At 37.6% G+C, this 23,149-nt stretch overlaps 1 protein-coding gene across 1 annotated transcript in view; it reads right to left on the bottom strand.

Annotated features, from left to right (window-relative positions):
• LOC126474943 (uncharacterized) overlaps window positions 1-22,669 on the bottom strand; it is a 102,991-nt gene extending 80,322 nt beyond the window's left edge. The window contains exon 1 of the mRNA XM_050102462.1: window positions 22,571-22,669. Coding sequence (XP_049958419.1) covers window positions 22,571-22,664 — 94 coding nt within the window. The 5' untranslated portion in view covers window positions 22,665-22,669. The remainder of the gene's footprint in view (window positions 1-22,570) is intronic.
• Window positions 22,670-23,149: the final 480 nt, after the last annotated feature.

The raw sequence follows: 23,149 nt of genomic DNA, 5'->3' as shown, positions 1-23,149 counted from the left end.
ACCATGCTGGTTGACAACTTGTTTGGAACTAGTACTGGGGTTTGTTTCAGTATCCTGTAAAGACTCATCCTCAAGGCCTGGTGTATGCACAGACTGCTGTCTCCCTGGATGTTCATGTCTGAAAGGACCCTTGATCACAGAAACACCCAAAAAAGACTTGATAAAGGTTGTGAAATGGTGTGTAATGTGGTTGGTTTTTGTGAGGCTACATGTTCTGGTATAGCCCTGCTGCCTCATGACCTTTTCCATCAGTCAGGCTGTACACAGACGCTACCTCGGTTTGTTTGCGACATGAATACGGACCATTCTACTGCTTACTGTTTGCTACATCAACCACACAGCCTGCAACATACAGGGAACACATGGCACACAGTCAGAGGAGCTGTCATTTGTCAGTACTATCCACCTTGGCAATGATGCATTTCCAGACTCACGATCATAGGACCTCTTTTTTTTCTCCATTTCCAGTCAGGAATCCATCTCTGCAGTTCATCAGTTTTATTAATGTTCATCCAGTATACACAGAAAACTGTTGTCAGAAAAGTGTTTTGTAATGGTCATTGAAGGATTTTTTTGAAAAAAACACCACATATAATTCTTACATCAAACTTCTGTATGCTGAAGATACAATCCCTATTAATTGAGTTCCCCACATGTCTCATTTTGGGGTGGACCTAAGACTTTGAGAAGCTGTTTGAGGTCATGTTGGACTTCTGGGACAGGATCATGGTTCTGAGGTTTGTATCTAGAGGTGTCAGAAATTAAGTGGAGACCCTCTGCCACTTAGTAACTATGATTCATGACCACCATGTTGGAGCCCTTGTCTGGGGGCAATGATGATAAGGTCTGGATTGTTTTTCAGACTACAGATAGCAGTGCATTCCATAGGAGTGATGTTGGACTCATCAGGGAGGGATTTAGGAAAGGAAGGTCAGACCAGGTTAGAAGGGAGTAGTTCCTAAAGATTACTAGGGGATGACTGGGTGGAAGGGGAGTGGGATTATGATTGGAGGGAGGTTGGAACTGTTGTAAAGAAGTTTCTATGTTGGTTTTAGTTGGCTGTTGTCAGTGAAGTGTGTGGTGAAAAAATGTTTCCACTGCAAAGAACAAGTTAAGGAAAGAAGGTCTTTTATAAGTCCAGCATGGTTCAAATTAGATTTGGGGCAAAAGATAAGGTCTTTAGGAAGTAGTGAGACTTCTGCAGGGGTCAGAGTTGAGGCAGAAAGATTGACAGTTGTGTTATGGGATGAGTACTCAGCATCTGGCAATAATAAATTCATGCAGCACGAGTTGCTAGAGGAGAATATGTTCAAAGTGCACTGAACTAAATGCTTTCTGAACTTCCTACATAGCTCACTGTATAGCACCTAGCATTTATTTCTGTTCTAACACTTTGACCATAAATTTCCACCTTCTTATTTTCCACCTTCTTTAATGAATTTTCAGTATCTCCTTTATCCTCTGACCATCCAATCTTAAATTTCTGCTAAATCTGCCTTCATTATTTCCAAAAACTTTTCTTTGCTCTTGCAGAACTCCACTCACACATACTCTTCTTGAAATCCTATATGGAACAAGATATCCCAGGTAATGGGATTACCAGTAAAATTGGTATCTCAGGCTATCACTCATCCTACCACACACTACCACAAGAACCTTCACCTTTTTCAATTCCATCAGTTCCTTACCCTGATCAGTTTGGTTTTTTATAATGGTACAAGCCAAGATCAAACCATACAACACATCCTTTACTTTTTTTGCAAAATCCTTTTACTCTGTGACACCAAATTCCTGAATGCCATTATCACAATAGAAACTCTTGCTCCTCCACAGTTGGAACAGCATTTGCAGCACCATCTGAGGAAGCTGCTCCAGCTACTCCTGTCTCATAATAACATAGGATGACTTATAGCAAAGAAACAGCCTACTAATCTGATCCAAACCCCCCCTCAACCTGTCATAGCTGACTCCACATTCCTGACAACTTCCACCACCCTCCACAAAACACACTGCTCCTGAACACCCATCCTGTACCACTCACTATTGCCAATGCTATGCCATTATGACCCCTGCAGAAGCCTCACTACTTCCTAAAGGCCTCACCTTTCACCCCAAATCTAATTTCAACCATGCTGGGCTTATAAAGGATCTTCTTTCCTTCACTAATTCCTTGCAGTGGAAAAATTGAAATATTATAATTATGCAGCTCACAGAAACCAGTATTAAATGGATGTTATAACATATCAATTAGGAACCATACCACATTCTATGATTACACTTCCATCAATAATTAATTTTTTTCCTTCTCATTTTTCAGCTTTCATCTTCTTGTTTACGTAGTGCATGTGCCTGAACCTTTCTAAAAATTAATCAAGTTGTGCTTCATGCAGATTTATTATTGATGCATGAATGTACCAATCATGCATTTAGTTTTGCTAAAAATGATGTTAATTAACATAATTGAAAGTTGCAGTTATTACTATAATTGAAAATACTATCTTAGACTGAGCCAAAAGTTGGTCTTAAAAATACTCATTAGAAAGACCAGCTTCCAGACTTTACAGTGACATGTTTCAGTTTCCCAGCAACTCTCTAACTTAACAGGTAATTAAAATTAAAATTCCTACAGTTCAAAATTTCTATTTTCTCCACTGTTCTTATTAAATTACAGTTTCTTCCACTATATTTTTTTTTCCACCAATTTTTCTGGACTGAATGATGATATTCACTAATTAATTAAGCTGATCAATTAAGAATCTGCATAATTTATCATAATTTTCAATATAGCAACTGCAGTCATAAATGGGTTATTCCAAACGTAGGTATACAAAATGGTTCCACAATCTTTTGTGCTACACTAAACCACCACATATTTTGTAATCAAATTACTGTTGTAATCTATAGCTCATCTATGGCAAAAAAATCTGACCTGGCAGTATTTTCAAATCATTGTGTATGGTAGTTTCCAAAATACCAAAATGTTCATACATCTGTCTTTATATAGCCAATTCCACCCCAAAAATCTCTGGTATGGGCATGGAGATTGTAGCAGCAATGTTGTTTATCAAGTTTATAAGTTTGCCTAACCAGCACTATGGTAACATCTATACAACAAGTCTGTGTAAAATCCTAACAATAGGTGCATTTTTGTCACCAATATTTGCATACTTTGTGTATCCATGTGACTTAATATATCAAATCCAACTATTGAAAGTTATTAACTTTTGTGAAGTTTTCATTCAAGCAAATGCGTGAATAATTTGGTCTCCAGCTATGTCTTGTATCAAGGCAGGCACTCATTTATTTGTGTCATTTGTTAAAAGACAGTGTATCCGTTGCCTACATAAACTGACGCCACTATTGTAAGGCATCTGCAGCACCAAAATTCAATTGCGACTATGTATTGTGAATATTTTGTCACTGCCATGCTGGTGAGTAGTAAGGTAAGAGTACTTGCTTGTTCAAACAAATTTTACACAAGAGTTGGAACTCGTCATTGTAGGCCTATAGCAGAGCTTCACAGCCAGTGCACTCTGCGAGGAGCGAGCAGCGATTACTGTACCCCCACCATTGTCACAGCGAACAGGGTGAAGAGCCATGTAGAGACTTCTGTTAATGAGGAAATCGATCCTGAGGGACTGCCTTTATACTCCTTGTCACATTGCAAATCAATTACTGCAGGCTGCAGATTAGTGTGAATTGGGTACTGGAAGATCTCTCCTTTTCCCATTCAGTTATGTTATGAATCCAGATTTGTTTTCTGACATGCCTGGTGGTCCTTTCATGTGTCTACATGAATTAATAAATTTATGTAATGGAAGGAAACATTCCACGTGGGAAAAATTATATATAAAAACAAAGATGAGGTGACTTACCGAACAAAAGCGCTGGCAGGTCGATAGACACACAAACAAACACAAACATACACACAAAATTCAAGCTTTCGCAACAAACTGTTGCCTCATCAGGAAAGAGGGAAGGAGAGGGGAAGACGAAAGGAAGTGGGTTTTAAGGGAGAGGGTAAGGAGTCATTCCAATCCCGGGAGCGGAAAGACTTACCTTAGGGGGAAAAAAGGACAGGTATACACTCGCACACACGCACATATCCATCCACACATACAGACACAAGCAGACATATGTCTGTCTAAGGTAAGTCTTTCCGCTCCCGGGATTGGAATGACTCCTTACCCTCTCCCTTAAAACCCACTTCCTTTCGTCTTCCCCTCTCCTTCCCTCTTTCCTGATGAGGCAACAGTTTGTTGCGAAAGCTTGAATTTTGTGTGTATGTTTGTGTTTGTTTGTGTGTCTATCGACCTGCCAGCGCTTTTGTTCGGTAAGTCACCTCATCTTTGTTTTTATATATGAATTAATAAATTCTATGACAAACTTATATTTTATACTTTCTTCAACACTGCAAAGAATGTTAAATTCAGCTGTGTGACTTATACCTCCACTTTCATAGAGCATGAAAGAATATGCAACTAATTCATTACAAATGTCTTGCAAGCTGGCTCTGAATTTCATCTGCCATAACCTGTGTGTAATGTATGATTGGAATGTCATCTAATGACAACACATAAAATTAATTTACTTGAAGTGGTCATAAATGTTGAGGTGCAATTACCAAGTATTCTTTTATAAAAACACTATCCATGAAAGGCCAAACTCACTTTATTTCTTCTTCTTCTTCTTCTTCTTCTTCTTCTTCTTCTTCTTCAGAGAGCTTCATTTTAAGTTTTAAAACTTTTTATCCACACTAACATCCTTCACATTTTCCATTTCCAAGTTCTTTGATTTGGTAAGACATGTAGTGCCTTTGTAAAAATTGAGCTCACTGAAAGCATTCACTGTCTTATGACATAAAAAACATTGTGTGCACCCATCTTTTTGTGTAAAAAGGTTAGACTCCTCACACTGCAGAGTGACATGCAAAGACGTTGACAGTGTTTCACAATGCTGATTCATCACTGCCACTTTTAGATGACACTGCTGTCAAAATTACCCTTCCCTATACCACAGTTGCGCTTCTACCATGTTGTCATGACCACTTGGTGCTTGCACATTTGTTTCACTCCCCATCCTACTGAAACTGCTCTGCTTTCAAGTAAGAGCGGGAGAATGCACGAGTGTTCACACTCAAAATCGGTTAGTTGTTAATCCCTGGCCTATAGTGGTGATAAATGTAGGAAGAGTCATACTAATTAAAAGTTATTTGGTGTACATAATTGGAATATTTCCTGTAACACTAGTTTTACAGTGATTCATCAAAGTTTCTTCAATGAGACACCAACTGCACACTAAGAGTTTGCAGGTAGGTAACCTCACATAGTGTCAGATAGTTTGAATTATACTGAACACTGAAAGCCTAGAGTCACTGACATGGTTCTAAATGGGTTATAAAATTATGGCCAATTTGTATTACAGAGAACATGACACGTCTAAAGCATGTGTTCACTAGGAAAATTATTACAATAATTAATGAGCTTACAACTGACACTTTTAGAAGGAAACTGCAAAGCATATACCGGAATGAGGTATATGTGGCAATGGATATAAATTCTAAACTTAATGCATGTCTAGATATATTTCTTACCATCTATAATAGCTCTTTCCAGACAAAAACTGTGAAATATAGCTGCATTGGTGTTTCAAAGAAACTTTGGACCACAATAGGCTTTAAAGTATAATATAGCAGAAAAAGATAACTAAACAAAATGATCAGGATAACCACAGATGAGTAGCTGTTTCCATATTACTTGGAAAATATTGTTCTTTGCTGAGAAAGCTTACTTGTCATGCCAGAGATTAATAATAGTAAAAAATAAAATCAAAACAACATAGAGCAAAGTTAGAAGAAAAATGAAGAAGTCTGTCAGAGATCAAGATTATCTAGAAATTAAAGTTAATTACCAAATGGTCCATGACATCAATCACAATAGAATCCTTCTTAACGATCACATTCTAAATGCAGCAGAGAAACTCAGTGTAGTCAGCTTCAAGGGAAAAGCATCGCAGCATGTGCAACAATAAGTATCACAACCATTTAATCAATTTGGGATCATGCTAACTCCTTCCAGGGAAATCAGCAAGATAATCAACTCTTGCTAGTGATAAAATTATTGTGGGGTTGAGAAGATTTCAAGTAAAATATTGAAAACATGTTTTTCTGGCACAGCTGCTGTACTCGGCAATACATTCAATGCGTGACTTTCACAAGGTACCCTTCTTTACAGACAGACTAAAATATGTCTTTGTTAAACCCTTTTCAATAAAGGTATTAGGACATATATTAATAGCTATTGACCCCACTCATTATTAACTTCTATCCTGAAAGTTTTTAGAAAAGGTAATATATTTAAGAATGGTCAAATAAATCTGCAAATATAAGTTTCTATGACAGTCACTATTTGAATTCCAAAAGAGCCTCTACACTAAATGAACCATATATTATTTCAATATGTATTAAAATATATGAATGACAAGATTTAACCTTTCTAGGGAGCTGTATGAATAAAGAAACAATGTCTGGATCACTCCCTTTTTAATTAATAACAATCAGTTTTGAATTGACTAGCAGGTAATAATCTAATCCGATGCTGCATGATAAGAAACCCTGTCTTAGGCATTTGACTGGGCAAATCACAGATTTATTTAGGGGAAAGTTCATGGATTTTGAGGTATGATGAATAAATGGATTAATTAATATTTAACTGATAGGCAACAAAAAGTCACATTAGATAGCTCATGCTGATTTTATAATATCCTGGCCAAATCTGCACTAGGCCAAGATATTTTATTCGTTTATCTTTTTAAAGCTGGCCCCATCAGCTGACAGATCATAAAACCTTCTACTGTTAAAGCTAAAATTGAGAAAATACATCAAGTCAGTGCATTTTCCTGTGAGGGGGATGTGTTAGCTCCAAGAAATAGAGTTGCTCTATTGTGCAAGGTCGGCTATAGTAAATATTTTTGATCAGAAAGGGCTCACTATAGAGAATTGTTAACATATGGACCTATGGCACTCAGATGCACATAATTGTCAATTGTTGAGCATTTTGTAGAAAATGACCTGATACAAAGTTGTATAAAGAAAGAGAGAGAGATCTGAGATTTTATCATTGTAAACTTACGTGAGAATATATGGAAATTCTATAAAAGATCATTCAATTGAGCTCAGTTATTTTCCAAAGTGAATTTTGAGGACGTGAATTGTCCTAAGTTTCTGTAGGAGCTTAAGACATTTAGTTAATAACGTTTGCTGGTGGATCTGCAAGCACTGCAAGGGAATTTCGAAGTGTTTCCTGTTATTAATAGAAATTTGCAAATGGCTACACATAATATATGCAAACGTGGACTGAGTCATACAGAATCAGTATCTGAGGATCCTATACAAGTTCCTATTTATGAACAGTAAAACTTTTACAGGCAACCGGAGGATATCAGCAGTTGCTTTTGCTCTACAAAATCAATGAGATTTCACCATTACAGATTTAATATTCTTTCTAGGTTACAATCTTAATACCAGACATTTTTGATGAAAGTTAATGATGTTTGCTCATGTTCTTTAAGAGAGTGTAGGTACAACAAGAATGGTAATTTGAGCTCTAGTAACTGAGACTTTCAAGTGTTAGCAAGAGAGTTTCTGCTTATTCACAACACAAACTTTCTCACTTTAGAGCAATAGACACAGATTTAGACACTGGTGTGTGTCTATTAGATCCAAGTGATAATTACTTCCATTTTAACCATTTTTCTTCTTTTTTTCCCATGATTAAATGCACATTCAGTACAATACAGGGTGAGCACAAAATCTTGCCCTGATTATGACAATTTATTACAGAATAATTTACATTTGATACTGTTACATACGTTAGTGTTACTAGTTTTTTAAAGACCACTTACATTAGTAAACCTCAATGTGTGCTCCCTTGGTAGCTCGGAGAATGTCAAGGCGGTATTCCAATTCCTGCCAGGTGTTTCGTAATGTGTTCTGTCACAGTACCCACAGCAGCTTGTATCCTAGCCTTCAGTTCATCGATGTCAGCAACTGGTGAGATGATGATTCTGTCCTTGATATGGCCCCAGAAAAATAAAAGTTTAGGGCCATAATGTCTGGAGAGCAGGGAGGCCAGGCTCTTGGATGATTCCTTCCAATCCACCGGTCTGTTTCATCCAGGAAATCATGCACTGTCAAAGCCCAGTGTGTGTGGTGTGTGTGTGTGTGGGGGGGGGGGGGGGGGGTGTTTGCTGGGAAATTATCCATGGTTGATATTCTTCTAACTGTGGGACAATGAACTGTTGCAAAACGTCTAAGTAAATGTTAGTGGTAATGGATTTTTCCATGAAGAAAAATGGTCTGAAAACCTTGTTATACATGAGGCTGCACCAAACATTCACTTTTTCGCTGTCTCACTGTAATTGTACAGTAGCATGTGGAGACTCTGAACCCCATATATGGACATTATGCCTATTTACCAATGAATCCACCTTTCATGTCAGTGGAATGGTAAAGCATCTGTGATTTAAGTAATCATTACTGGGATCAATCCTGTTGAGAATCTCAGTTGCAAATTCAGCATGTGTCAGCAAATCATTCAGTTTCAAGGCCTGCATGACTTGCACTTGGTAAGCATGCAACCTAAACCTTTCATGAAGAATCTTCACCACAATTGCTTGCAGTATATGAAGTTCACGTGATGCTTGACAAGTTGATTTCGACGGACTCCACTGAAATGATTGCCAAACATGATCAACAGTTGCATCACTCACACAAGGCCTGCCACTTCGAGGATGATCTTCAATGCTGCCTGTTTCATTAAATTTTGCCTACCATCGCTTTATTGCTTTAACGTCAGGAGGGCTGCATCCATAAGAATCCCGAAATTTACACTGAACACTGATGGGCGATTTCGTTTCGTGAAACCAAAGCATACATTGCGATTTCTCCTCCTTTGATGCCATTTCGCCAGCAACTAACATGACCTAACAGGCCATGTCAGTGTTGTGGAGCACTAGCACCATATATTGGTCACAACTAGTAACACTAACCTATGTAATGGCATCAAATGTAACTTATTATGTCCAACAGTTATTCTGTTATAAAGTTTTATAATCAGGACAAGACTGTGTTCACCCCATACATCTGCACATCATACAACAATATACACAAACATAATAAGGGATATACTGTAAGTGGCTTAGATGTGACAGGACTAGAAGCAGTGGATTTCTATCTTTACATTCATAAATACTTTCATTTATTATAGTATCATAATACTTACTGGACATTGTTATGGTCAGTGTATGATGCATGCATAGTGCATGTATTAATACATGTCTTTGTACAATTTCATCTATTAGTGGTGGAGATCTAATTCTGTGTAAGCTGCATCTCAGTCATACAGTCAGCTATGACAACGCAGGTCTATCACAAAAAAATTTCACACTGATCAAATATGAAGTTAAAGCAAGCACAAGAATGAATTCTAGCTCATTGTGTACACCAATCTGGTCTTTGTAGGGAGTTTTTCTGCAACTTTAAATAGCTTGAAATTTCTGCTTTTAATAATTTGTTATAAAGGAGATATATGTAGATAAAGTTTTTAGGTATTAGTGATTGTAAAAGGGACAATTGTGATGTATGTAGGAAAATCACATATAAACAGATACAAGAGGTTGAAGTGTTTACACAATAACACAGATTATAGAAGTAACAATGATTACACAAACAAATTACAAGTCTTACATTCTAATACATATAAAAATCATTCTTTCATCAGTTGATATGCCAGTGCTACACAGCCAGTTCTTATGGGAATGCTTAAAATTAAACACATTGTACTAATTGTTACTCACTGTCAAAAAATTCCTGGCAGGAATAGAAAGAAGTATTCAAAAGATAAAGTTTCATTTTTTAAAAATTTTGTCGTATTCCCAATGAGTGATTTAACATGAAATGGAAGTTTATTGTGTACTTTTATGCTTGAATAATGTACTCCTTTCTGTTCCACATTGAGATTTCTTATATCTTTGTGACGATCATGTGTACTTCTTGTATCATGATCATGATATTCATTGTTTGTTTTGTAAATTATATATTATTGTTCAGAAAGCACATTAGCGAAAAAATGTACTGAGATGGCATGATGAGGATTCTGAGTTGTTTGAATAAGTTTCTGCAAGAACATCTGTGGTGCATTCTAGCCATAATTCTGATGACGAACTTCTGTGCAATGAAGACTTCGTTTACTCATGGCTGGTTACCCCAAAATATGATGCCATACGTCATAAGTGAATGGAAATATCCTAGATATTCAGTCTTAATTGTTCCCAAGTCACAAAAAGATGAAATTGGGTGAATGGCAAATGCTACTTAATTCAGTCTACGTAAGTCATTGATGTCATGGATATGAACAGACCAGTTAAAATTGTTGTTTACGTGTAAGCCCAGGAATTTGGGAGACTCAACTCAATTTTTGTGTCATCACATACTATATCAATATTTTCCTGTCTTTTATTTGCTGTTTGAAACTAAAGGAAGTGCTTCTTCTTGTTAACATTGAGTGACAGACCATTTGAAGTGAACCAAAACAGAGCTGCTTCGAATATAGTGGTCGCAGTGTTCTCTGACTACAATTGGATGTTTTGTCAGTCATGTTGGTTTTGCCATCAGCAAATATGTTGAAGTGTGTTTTTTGTGTCATACAGCAGAAGAAGGAACTTTTGTGTGTTATAGTGGGGATTAGGTAATTTTCTTAAATGCAGAAGGATCAAGAAGCTAATGGTCAGATGACTGGTGAGGAGCCAAACTTAGAGCAAGCAGTAGGGATGAGGCTACAGTGACAAATTTAGCTATGGAACAGTTGAATATGTCAGCTACACAGGCAACTATTTTGACAACTGTGACAAATTTAGGCACTGAATAGGCATGATTATTGTTCACAAAGCACATTAGTGAAAAAATGTACTGAGATGGCATGGTGAGGATTCTGAGTTGGCACATATGGTAGTAATGGTGAGCAACATAGCTAAGAAGCAAATGAACATTGTGGCTGCAATGGTGATTTTATCAACCATGGTGGATAATTTAGTATCAGAACAGGTAGAGTTGTCTACCAAAGTTAAGAATTTGCCAGAAAAGATATGAAGGAAAATTTTTGTCAAAGAATTAGATGAATTTAATACTCTGATGTACAAGTGGAAATGAACAGGGAGACAATGAGCTTGAAGAAAACTTAAGAAAAGTTTCTGATGCAGATGAATAGGATAAACAAGGAATTTGAAACTGTACAGGGAAGGCAACAGACGATGGAGGATGAAGTGCAGAACCTTCCCTTAATGGCACAGGAGATAGCTTCAGGATGCAAAGGGCTAATGGAACAAAAGTTTCAAGTGCATCACAAGAAATTTAATCAACAGTTAGAAGACTGAGTGTCAAACAAGGAACAGCAAGTTTTGCTTAATGTGGATAAAGGAATCAAAGAAGCTTTGGAAAATATAGTATATGAAGGCTCACCCATACCTAGTAAAATGGATCAGGAGCCGAAGGGGGCACATAACCAATCAGGGACTGAATCAGATAAATGGAAAAGAGAAGTCACACATAATGTACAGGCATGTACACAAGGTTTGGAGGAAATGTGAGGGGCAATTAGGGAAGGTGGAAACGAAATTAACCCAGAATGGGGACTGCAAGCCTCAAGAAGTGTGTCATCATTTAATGATTACACAAAATCAATCTTGAAAGATATTAAAACACAGGTAATTTCAGATACTTTCCCTGAGTAGGAGATTTAAGGGACTGTTACTACAAGCATGGTCAGACCAGCAAAAAATTGAATATGTAGCAGGATACATCCAAGGAGACAGGAGTTTATGCATAACAGATGTGATAAATAAGCGTTGAACATATGAAGAATTTGAGTTGTTCTTAAACTGTTTTTGATCAAGAGGGATTCAAGAGAAGTTGAAAAAGAAAGTTCATAATCCAGAGGCACTATCATATAAAGATGGCAGCCTAAGAAGGTATTTTGATAAATATTTGAACAAGGCATCATACTGGAATGAACCGATTGTTCACAAAATTGTTATAATGATCATTAAATCCTAATTTCCAATGTAGACATGGGAGGAGTTATTAAATGTATCTTGAGGACAATTTATAAGACTTTAAACAGTGGTGGATTCAATGGAAAATGGAAATGCAGTGTTGCTAGGGCCTCCCGTCGGGTAGACTTCGCCTGGTGCAAGTCTTCTGAGTTGACGCCACTTCAGCGATTTGCATGTCGATGGGTATGAAATTATGACAATAAGGGCAACACAAGACCCAATCCCTGAGTCGAGAAAATCTCCGACCCAGCCGGGAAACGAACCCGTGCCGTTAGGTATGACATTCTGTTGCGCTGATCACTCAGCTACCAGGGATGGACGGTGGATTCAATAGATCTGTTGCATGAAGGATAAATTATAATGGCTTTCACCCACAAGAGAAAAAGCAAGTCAATTGTAATGGTGGTAATGGAAGAAACAATGGATGGGAGGGGAATAACACTGATAGGGCCAACAGTGATAATAGTTGTGTTAATGGACTGAATAAGAGTCCAAGAACAGCAGGGTGACCAAAACGATTTCAGATCCAGTAGCAACAGACAGAGAAGATACAATATAAGATACAATCCAGTATATAATGCTAACCATAATCAGGCACAACATAACCAAATTTTTCCATAGCCAAAACCTACAAATAACTCACCATGAAGGGAGGAGGCCCCTATCATATCAGAAGCAAAAAATGACCACAGCCTAAATAGACACAAAAATTTAAACTGAATATGACTGGGTCATCCCCCAGACATTTGGTCAATGAAGAAATAATGAGGGGTGAACCACAACTTGTAAACTATTTTAGGTACAACAATGGTCTAACTATTACGGAAGAGTTAACTGAGGACTTGAATACATGTGAGCCATTTCTCATACAGAACCGGTCTCAGCTATACATGCAGAAATCTTGGAGATCCCATTACAGTAATACTGGATACTGGAGCTTCAGTAAATGCCATATCCCATAATTTGTTTAAAACATTATCTCAGAAAACAGAGTTACCAACATTTCTAGTACATGACAGTAAGATAATTGCTGCTATAGGTACCCTCTCACAAACTGTTCTTATGCAGACCATGTTATAAATGAACCAAGGAAATGGAGTGATTTTGTTCATATTCCTGCTGATTCACAAATTAATTGACAATTGTGTCATTGGATCTGAGGCAATGAGGGAAAAGGACTTGAAAAGAGACTTCTGAGAGGGTAAAATCACTTTTGTGATCAGTGGAAAGTAACACAACTGGATCTTGTCATGGAGGAATGAAGTCAAGAAGAGTACTGTCCTGGGTGTGGAAGTAAATTTATCGGAGTGGAAAGGCATCAGAAGTGTCCAGAAGGAAAGGAAATAAAGATAATTGGGATATATGAACAGGTAGAAGAGAAGGCAGAGGAAGCTGATGGAATAGGGACCAAACAAAGAGAACAGCTATCAACAATTCTGGAAAAATGTAGTCTGCTTTTTGAAGAAAGACCTGGAATTATCCGTGGATTTATGTGCTATTTAGAAGTGCTTCCACTCAATAAATATTGTAACAAATTGTATCCAATTATCTGGAAACTGAAGAAATCGATAATGAAGAAATAAACAGAATGATAGATGGGGACCTAATCGAACTATCAGTTAGTCCTTATTGTAGTCCATTATCCATTGTATCAAAACCAGGAAAGAAAGTAAGGCTGGTATTAGATGCATGGATCATAAATACAATTCTTACATCAGTGAGAACCCATCCAGAGAACATAGACAATCTGATACAAAAGTTTCATGGGGCAAAGTATTTCACACATATAGACCTGTGACCCTCACACTGGCAGATCCAATTAAACCAACAAACAAAGAAATACACAGCCTTAACAAATGCTGGAAGAAGCTGTCAATTTAAAGTAATGCCTTTCAGGCTGAACATAAGTGCAGGGATATTTATAATGGCATTGGATGTATTTTGGGGCCAGGCTTGCAAAGTCGGCTAATACAGTTTGTAGCTCATACACTACTGGCCATTAAAATTGCTACACCAAGAAGAAATGCAGATGATAAACTGGTATTCATTGGACAAATATATTATACTAGAACTGACATGTGATTATATTTTCATGCAATTTGGGTGCATAGATTCTGAGTAATCAGTGCCCAGAACAACCACCTCTGGCCGTAATAACGGCCTTGATATGCCTGGGCATTGAGTCAAACAGAGCTTGGATGGTGTATACAGGTACAGCTGCCCATGCAGCTTCAACATGGTACCACAGTTCATCAACAGTAGTGACTGGTGTATTGTGACGAGCCAGTTGCTTGGCCACCATTGACCAGACTTTCCAATTGGTGAGAGATCTGGAAAATGTGCTGGCCAGGGCAGCAGTCGAACACTTTCTGTATCCAGAAAGGCCTGTACAGGACCTGCAACATGCGGTCATGCATTATTCTTCTGAAATGTAGGGTTTCGCAGGGATCGAATGAAGGGTAGAGCCATGGGTCATAACACACCTGAAATGTAACGTCCACTGTTCAAAGTGCCGTCAATGCGAACAAGAGGTGACCGAGACATGTAACCAATGGCACTCCATACCATCACGCTGGGTGATACGCCAGTATGGCGATGATGAATACATGCTTCCAATGTGCGTTCACTGCGATGTCACCAAACACGGATGCGACCATCATGACGCTGTAAACAGAACCTGGATTCATCTGAAAAAATGACGTTTTGCTATTCATGCACCCAGGTTCGTCATTGAGTACACCATCGCAGGCACTCTTGTCTGTGATGCATGGTCAAGGGTAACCTCAGCCATGGTCTCTGAGCTGATAGTCCATGCTGCAAACGTCGTCGAACTGTTCGTGCAGATGGTTGTCGTCTTGCAAACGTCCCCATCTGTTGACTCAGGGATCGAGACGTGGCTGCACGATCCATTACAGCCATGCGGATAAGATTCCTGTCATCTCGACTGCTAGTGATACAAGGCCATTGGGATATAGCACAGCGTTCTGTATTACCCTCCTGAACTCACCGATTCCATATTTTGCTAACAGTCATTGGATCTCGACGAACGCGAGCAGCAAAGTCGCAATACGATAAACCGCAATCGCAATAGGCTACAATCCAACATTTATCAAAGTCGGAAATGTGATGGTACGCATTTCTCCTCCTTACACAAGGCATCACAACAACATTTCACCAGGCAACACCAGACAACTGCTGTTTGTGTATGAGAAATCGGTTGGAAACTTTCCTCATGTCAGCATGTTGTAGGTGTCATCACCAGCGCCAACCTTGTGTGATTGCTCTAAATAGCTAATCATTTGCATATCACAGCATCTTCTTCCTGTCAGTTAAATTTCATGTCTGTAGCACGTCATATTCATGCTGTAGCAATTTTAATGGACAGTAGTGTATAATAATAGCTATACCAATGTGGGAACAGCATGTGAACTTGTTACTACAGTTGTTGGAAAATTCTGAAGATGTGGACTGACAGCTAATTTACAAAAACCACATTTTGAAATGAAAAGGATAAGATTTTTGAGCTACATGATAGACAAAAAAAGGAATTTAACCTGACACGATAAAGATAAGTGCTATTAAGAATTTTGCCACACCCAGGAATAAGAAACAGCTCAAAGGATTTATAGGCCTAGGCTTGTTTTTCTGTTGGTTTATAGAAGACCAAGTTATAAATTCAGAGCCTTTAATCAGTCTGTTGAGAAAGAAAGTTTCTTGGAAATGGACAACTGAATTTGAAAATGCATTTTAAGCAATTAAATATGTTTTGTGAAACGCAAAATTACTGTATCACCTGGATATAGAGCTTGAATTTCACTCGATGACCGATTCCTTGTATGTAGGGTTAGGAATGTGTTTGTTTCAAATTATGACAACTGAGGGATAACTAATATTCTGTCCTATAGACTTTACAAGCAGGGCGTTATCAAGTTGTGAAAGGGCATATTTGATTGCTGAAATTGAGGCTTTAGCAGCTGTTTGATCTTTTAAGAAGTTCCATTATTATTTATATGGAGCACCGACAGTAGTATACTGTGATCATCACGCCTTTAGTTTCTTGCAGCTGTGCAAGTTACTTACACCAAGGCTATTAAGATGGCCAATGGCACTGCAGGAGTATAAGTTTCAGATACAATATACCAAGGGAAAGGAGAATCAAATTACAGACACGCTATATAGACTTGTGGTTTTAGAACAAAAAGAAATGTAAAACAGCTTGGATATATTATTTAGAACTATGTCAGGATATGTCATCATCATAAAGAAGGGATTTACACTGGTGTAGTATACAAAGAGAAGTTTGGAAAAACTGGGTTTTCAGAGTTAAAATGGTATTTTAGGGTAGCAAATGAAGTATTATTCCACAGACAGAGAACCAGAAGCGATAATTGGTGTGTATGTATTCCTGACAGCTATGAAACTAAATTGATGCATTATACGCACCTGGTGTGGGGCCATTTCAGAGTGCTTAAGTGTGCTAAAAGACTGTGAAACATACTGCTATTTCCCAAACTTGTGGCTGAAGGTACAGAGAATAATTGGATCATGCACAATATGTCAGAACTAAACCAAATAACAGAGGAAGCATTGGATTACTCCATTCAATTTTTCCAGAGAAGTGATTAGCTCTGGTATATGCTGATGTACGCAGGCCATTACCAAGAACAAGAGGTGTATGAATATTTATTGTACATTTCCTAGATATATTTACAAAATATGTAAAGTTACATAAACTGAGGTGAATACACTAAGCAGATTCAGAAGGATGTAGGTTGCAGTAGGTACTGGGAGATGAAGAAGCTTGCACAGGATAGAGTAGCATGGAGAGCTGCATCAAACCAGTCTCAGGACTGAAGACCACAACAACAACAACAACAACATAAACTGAAAACAGCCATGAGTAAAACCATTCTTCAGAAGCTAGTACAGGAGTACGTACCATTGGGCAAGCCACAAGAGATTTTCTCAGATAATGCCACCAATTTCACCTCTTACACTTTGAGATAAACATCAGCCCAAAATAAAATTAAGCCAATTTTAACATCAAGATACCACACTCAGGCAAGTCCAATAGTGAGTGTATTTTGAGAGCTCATTTGATTTAATGAGGAGATTCTGTCCAAATTGACAGATGAAGTGGATAGCTTATGTACCAGATTTTGAGAAAATTGTGATTAATCTACCCCATATTCCAACAAGACTTACACCTGTGGAACTGATGTTTATGAAAGAAGAAAACAATGAATGTGTCAATAGTTTTCCCAAATTACAGAATACAAAAATGAATTGATAAGAAAAAATACAAATGACCTTTCTTAACATAACTGCAGAGGCCAGGAAGAGGAGATTAAAGCATAACAGTAGTTTGATAAAAGTGTAAACCTTTAATGAGGGGGATAGGCCCACAGGCAACCCCGTTGAAGAAATGTAATAAGAAATGGCAGGTATTGTTTGTAGGTTCTTTTGAGATTATAAGAAGTCCATTTCCAGGTGGGTACTTATTGGCATACCCACAAACAAAGAAGGTGAAGGGGCTCTACCCTCATTAAGGCATAAAGAAGTGTTCTACAGAGAGGCAGAGAAAGAACTTGATTCACTACGTGTTTAGATGTTTTAAGGAAATTTTCTGGAATGTAGAACTAGTGTGTGTTAAGTTTCAGTAGTAAGCTTAGTGAATTTAATTAACTTGATTTTCTTTAATAGTAGAGATTGGTAGTGTTATTAAGTAGTGTAATGATTTTTTTTTCCAATAGTTAAACATGGACAAACCACTGCTATCCTGTTCGTAATTATGTATGTAGAATTTACATGTTTTCTTTTCAGGAAATATTTTCCAACCAGATTATATATGTTTAGTATGCACATCAATTTTGTTTCAAAAAGGACTTAACAACTTTGAAAATTCATATAAATTAATTTATAGCACCTACAGAGGTGACTGTAGCGTGAATTTGTAGGGAAATACATCATGTTTTGTCTTGCATAGTTCACTAGTGCCAAATCACACCATAAGGAGTGGTAGTGCCAGTTGCGTTAAACATGACTGCCCCTACTACACCCATGCATGCTAGCTGTGTGTTTTGGTTTGAAGAATCGAAGTTGGCAACAACAGTTCAGCATAATTTCCATACAAAATATGCTAAAGACCCTCCTATTAGGCCTGCAATTTGTGAGTGGCATAAATGTTTTGTAGAAACAGGGTGCTTGTTAAGACATGGGAAATTATCAGATCATCCAAGCACATCTGATGACATTGTTGAGTGAGTGAGACAATGTTTTGTCAAAAGTCCTAAGAAATGCATCTCACAGACTGCAAATCTCACATATAACTGTTTTGCATATGTTGAGATACCGTTTGCATTTGAAATCATACAGACTGACAATCATACATCCAATAAAAGACGCAGATAAAATTGCTCACAAGAACATCTGTGCAGGTATGTTAAACTGATTACATGAGGATGAACATTTCTTGGACAAAATCATCCTTTCTGATGAGTCAACTTTTCACTTAAGTGGCAAGTTAAACACACGTAACTGTAGTATTTGGGGCAGTGAAGATCCACATCAAACATTGCAACATGTTCGTCACAGCCCTAAACTGAACGTTTTTTTGTGCATTGAGCAAGAACAAAGTGTACGGCCCTTTTTTTTCTGTGAGAGAATCATCAATGGGACAGTGTACCTTGATATGTTACAACAATTTTTGAAACCACAGATTGATGAGGATGACCAAGAACAAAATGTCTACTTCATGCTAGGTAGTGAACCACCCCACTACATGGCTAACATCTGGGATTTTCTCAGTGACTGCTTTCCAGGTCTATGGACTGGTTGTGATGACCCAATTGTGTGGACCCCATGAGCCCCAGACTTGACACCATTCAATTTTTTTTTAATAGTGATTCATCTGTTACTCACAGATGTTTGTACCTCCTGTGCTGGCTTCTCTACCTGAAATTAAAGCAAGAAGTTATGCCACCACTGAGCAAGTAACACCTGCAATGCTACAGTGAGTTTGGAAAGAAATTGACTTCCAATGGGATGTGTGCAGGATAAGCAATGGAAGTCACATACAACATCTTTAGTTTAAGGTAAAAAAACTTGATGTGTTTCCCTACAAAATAACACTAAACCCACCTCTATGTCTGCCTTCAATAAACTTAAATGAATTTTTATAAAGTTTTCTGTGAAGTACCAGACAATTTGAAAATAGTAGTAGCCTTCATAAATATAACACTAGAACAAAAATTGCGTCCACAATCCACAACTCAACCTTACTTTTCCACAGATAAGAAAAATATAGAGCCATTAAAATATTTTACCATCTCCCTTGTGAATTAAGGGTGCTGGCAGATAGTGAAAGTTGTAAAAGCAAACTGAAATCATTTCTGTTTTACAACTTTGTAGATGGAATTATGAATAGATAGAATGTTAGTATAGCTGGGTTAATTTTATCATATTTTGTTACAGATACATTTTTAAAAATCTGGTTATGTAAACAGCCAGCATGTAGTAATGTTATCAAAGAGATAATGTACTTTATTTTAAATCTACTGGCAAGCTCCTCGTCATAACTAGTTGTCATGTACATGGTCCATAGAATACACAGAAACATAAAGTAAATTGACATCTTAACTGGCAGGACAGCACTAGAAGAGGATGTTGTTTGTTGTTGTTGTGGTCTTCAGTCCTGAGACTGGTTTGATGCAGCTCTCCATGCTACTCTATCCTGTGCAAGCTTCTTCATCTCCCAGTACCTACCACAGCCTACATCCTTCTGAATCTGCTCAGTGTATTCATCTCTTGGTCTCCCTCTACAATTTTTACCCTCCCCACTGTCCTCCAATACTAAATTGGTGATCCCTCGATGTCTCAGGACATGTCCTACCAACCGACCCCTTCTTCTAGTCAAGTTGTGCCACAACTCCTCTTCTCCCCAATTCTATTCAATACCTCCTCATTAGTTATGTGATCTACCCATCTAATCTTCAGCATTCTTCTGTAGCACCACATTTTGAAAGCTTCTATTCACACAGTTTGAAAGCTTCTATTCTCTTCTTGGCCAAGCTATTTATCACACATGTTTCACTTCCATACATGGCTACACTCCATACAAATACTTTCACAAGCGACTTCATGACACTTAAATCTATACACGATGTTAACAAATTTCTCTTCTTCAGAAATGGTTTCCTTGCCATTGCCAGTCTACATTTTATATCCTCTTTACGTCGACCATCATCAGTTATTTTGCTCCCCAAATAGCAAAACTCCTTTACTACTTTAAGTGTCTCATTTCCTAATCTAATTCCCTCAGCATCACCCGACTTAATTCGACTACATTCCATTATCCTCGTTTTGCTTTTGTTGATGTTCATCTTATACCCTCTATTCAAGACACTGTCTATTCCGTTCAACTGCTCTTCCAAGTCCTTTGCTGTCTCTGACAGAATTACAATGTCATCGGCGAACCTCAAAGTTTTTATTTCTTCTCCATGGATTTTAATACCTACTCCAAACTTTTCTTTTGTTTCCTTTATTGCTTGCTCAATATACAGATTGAATAACATCAGGGATAGGCTACAACCCTGTCTCACTCCCTTCTCAACCAATGCTTCCCTTTCATGTCCCTCGACTCCTATAACTGCCATCTGGTTTCTGTACAAATAGTAAATAGCCTTTCGCTCCCTGTATTTTACCCCTGCCACCTTCAGAATTTGAAAGAGAGTATTCCAATCAACATTGTCAAAAGCTTTCTCCAAGTCTACAAAAGCTAGAAACACAGGTTTGTCTTTCCTTAATCTTTTTTCTAAGATAAGTCGTAGGGTCAGTATTCCCTCACGTGTTCCAACATTTCTACAGAATCCAAATTGATCTTCCCCGAGGTTGGCTTCTATCAGTTTTTCCATTCATCTGTAAAGAATTCGGGTTAGTATTTTGCAGCTGTGGCTTATTAAACTGATAGTTTGGTAATTTTCTCATCTATCAACACCTGCTTTCTTTGAGATTGGAATTATTATATTCTTCTTGAAGTCTGTGGGTATTTCGCCTGTCTCATACATCTTGCTCACCAGATGGTAGAGTTTTGTCAGGACTGGCTCTCCCAAGGCTGTCAGTAGTTCTGATGGAATGTTCTCTACTCCCGGGGCCATGTTTCGACTCAGGTCTTTCAGTGCTCTGTCAAACTCTTCACGCAGTATCATATCTCCCATTTCATCTTCATCGACATCCTCTTCCATTTCCATAATATTGTCCTCAAGTACATCGCCCTTGTATAGACCCTCTATACACTCCTTCCACCTTTCTGCTTTCCCTTCTTTGCTTAGAACTGGGTTTCCATCAAAGCTCTTGATATTCATACAAGTGGTTCTCCTTTCTCCAAAGGTCTCTTTAATTTTCCTGTAGGCAGTATCTATCTTAGCCCTAGTGAGACAAGCCTCTACATCCTTACATTTGTCCTCTAGCCATCCCTGCTTAGCCATTTTGCACTTCCTGTCGATCTCATTTTTGAGACGTATTCCTTTTTGCCTGCTTCATTTACTGCATTTTTATATTTTCTCCTTTCATCAATCAAATTTAATATTTCGTCTTTTTACCTATTTGATCCTCCGCTGCCTTCACTATTTCATTCCACAAAGCTACCCATTCTTCTTCTATTGCATTTCTTTCCCCCATTCCTGTCAATTGTTCCCTTATGCTCTCCCTGAAACTCTGTACGACCTCTGGTTCTTTCAGTTTATCCAGGTCCCATCTCCTTAAATTCCCACCTTTTTGTAGTTTCTTCGGTTTTAATCTACAGTTCATAACCAATAGATTGTGGTTAGAGTCCACATCTGCCCCTGGAAATGTCTTACAATTTAAAACCTGGTTCCTGAGGAGGATAGACACTTATTAATCTGCATAGTAGGTAAATATGTTGTGACCATGCCCTTGCAGAAGGCATCAGTTGTAATAGGATAGGTAGTTATGAAGACTAGTTTCATTTGCTCTCTGACTTTTTACGCTTGGCAATATTTTTGCAAGGAAATGAGGAATATAAAGTGCACAGGAAAAAATTTTCAAAATCAATTACAATAACAATTACAATCTGTTACTCACAGATGAAAGTAAATTTCTCTTGATGGTAGTGAAGGGAAGAGGATGAAGTGAAATTTATGAAATGTTCAATGACTTAATGACTTCACTAAAAAGGTGATGAATATTTAGAATCATTATATATCTTTGGAACTCTGAAAAAATACTAAGCATTCATTATTAAAATAAGACAAAGTCTTATCCCTACCAACAACTATGGTCTCTTCAGCTTTCAGTAAACATAATCAGTTATTCTACAAGCCGAAATCCTCATTTAATGTTACAGTAAGTTTCTTTCATATTTTGAATGTGTGCATTTTAAGTGATATATTCACAAGTTTTGTTCATAGTGCCTCCTTTGACTAGGGAAGTCATGAGTACTTACTGGTGACAATAACATTAACTGTTTCTGTAATGCCTTGCATATCTGTGTCTAGTGTCATGAAACATTTCCATTCACCGTTATGTTCCTCTTTCATCTCTATAACTGGAGACGCACACTTCCCTGAATGAACATAACTAACATCACCAGTAAAAAGTTCTCCAGTTGGTGAAAGAAGTGTACAGCTCCTAAGGTTCCTATCAACCTTGCAGAAAATGGTTGCATTCCTTCCAAAAATATGTGTAATAGTCCTTACATCATGTGCAACATTTTGTAGACCTGAAATATAAATAAGAAATTTTAGTGTCACTAACACCTAGTCTCATTATCGACATTCATTTTATAAATTAACAAGTTCATACTTCATGTTAATACATTTTATGCAATAATTCATTTACTGTATAGTTACCATTAAGTACTTTCAAAGGCCATGTTAATTATTACTGATAAAAACTATTGGTTAATAATGAATACATCTCATAACTGGAACCAGCATTCATCTGATTCCAGATGATGACACCATGTAAGGATATCTTAGGCCTTCAGGAGCTCCTCAATCAAGTGGGATCAATCACATATGAA

This window comes from Schistocerca serialis, chromosome 4 (genome assembly GCF_023864345.2).
Source record: "Schistocerca serialis cubense isolate TAMUIC-IGC-003099 chromosome 4, iqSchSeri2.2, whole genome shotgun sequence".
Classification (NCBI taxonomy): Eukaryota; Metazoa; Arthropoda; class Insecta; order Orthoptera; family Acrididae; genus Schistocerca; species Schistocerca serialis.
This window is presented reverse-complemented; position numbering and strand designations above follow the sequence as displayed.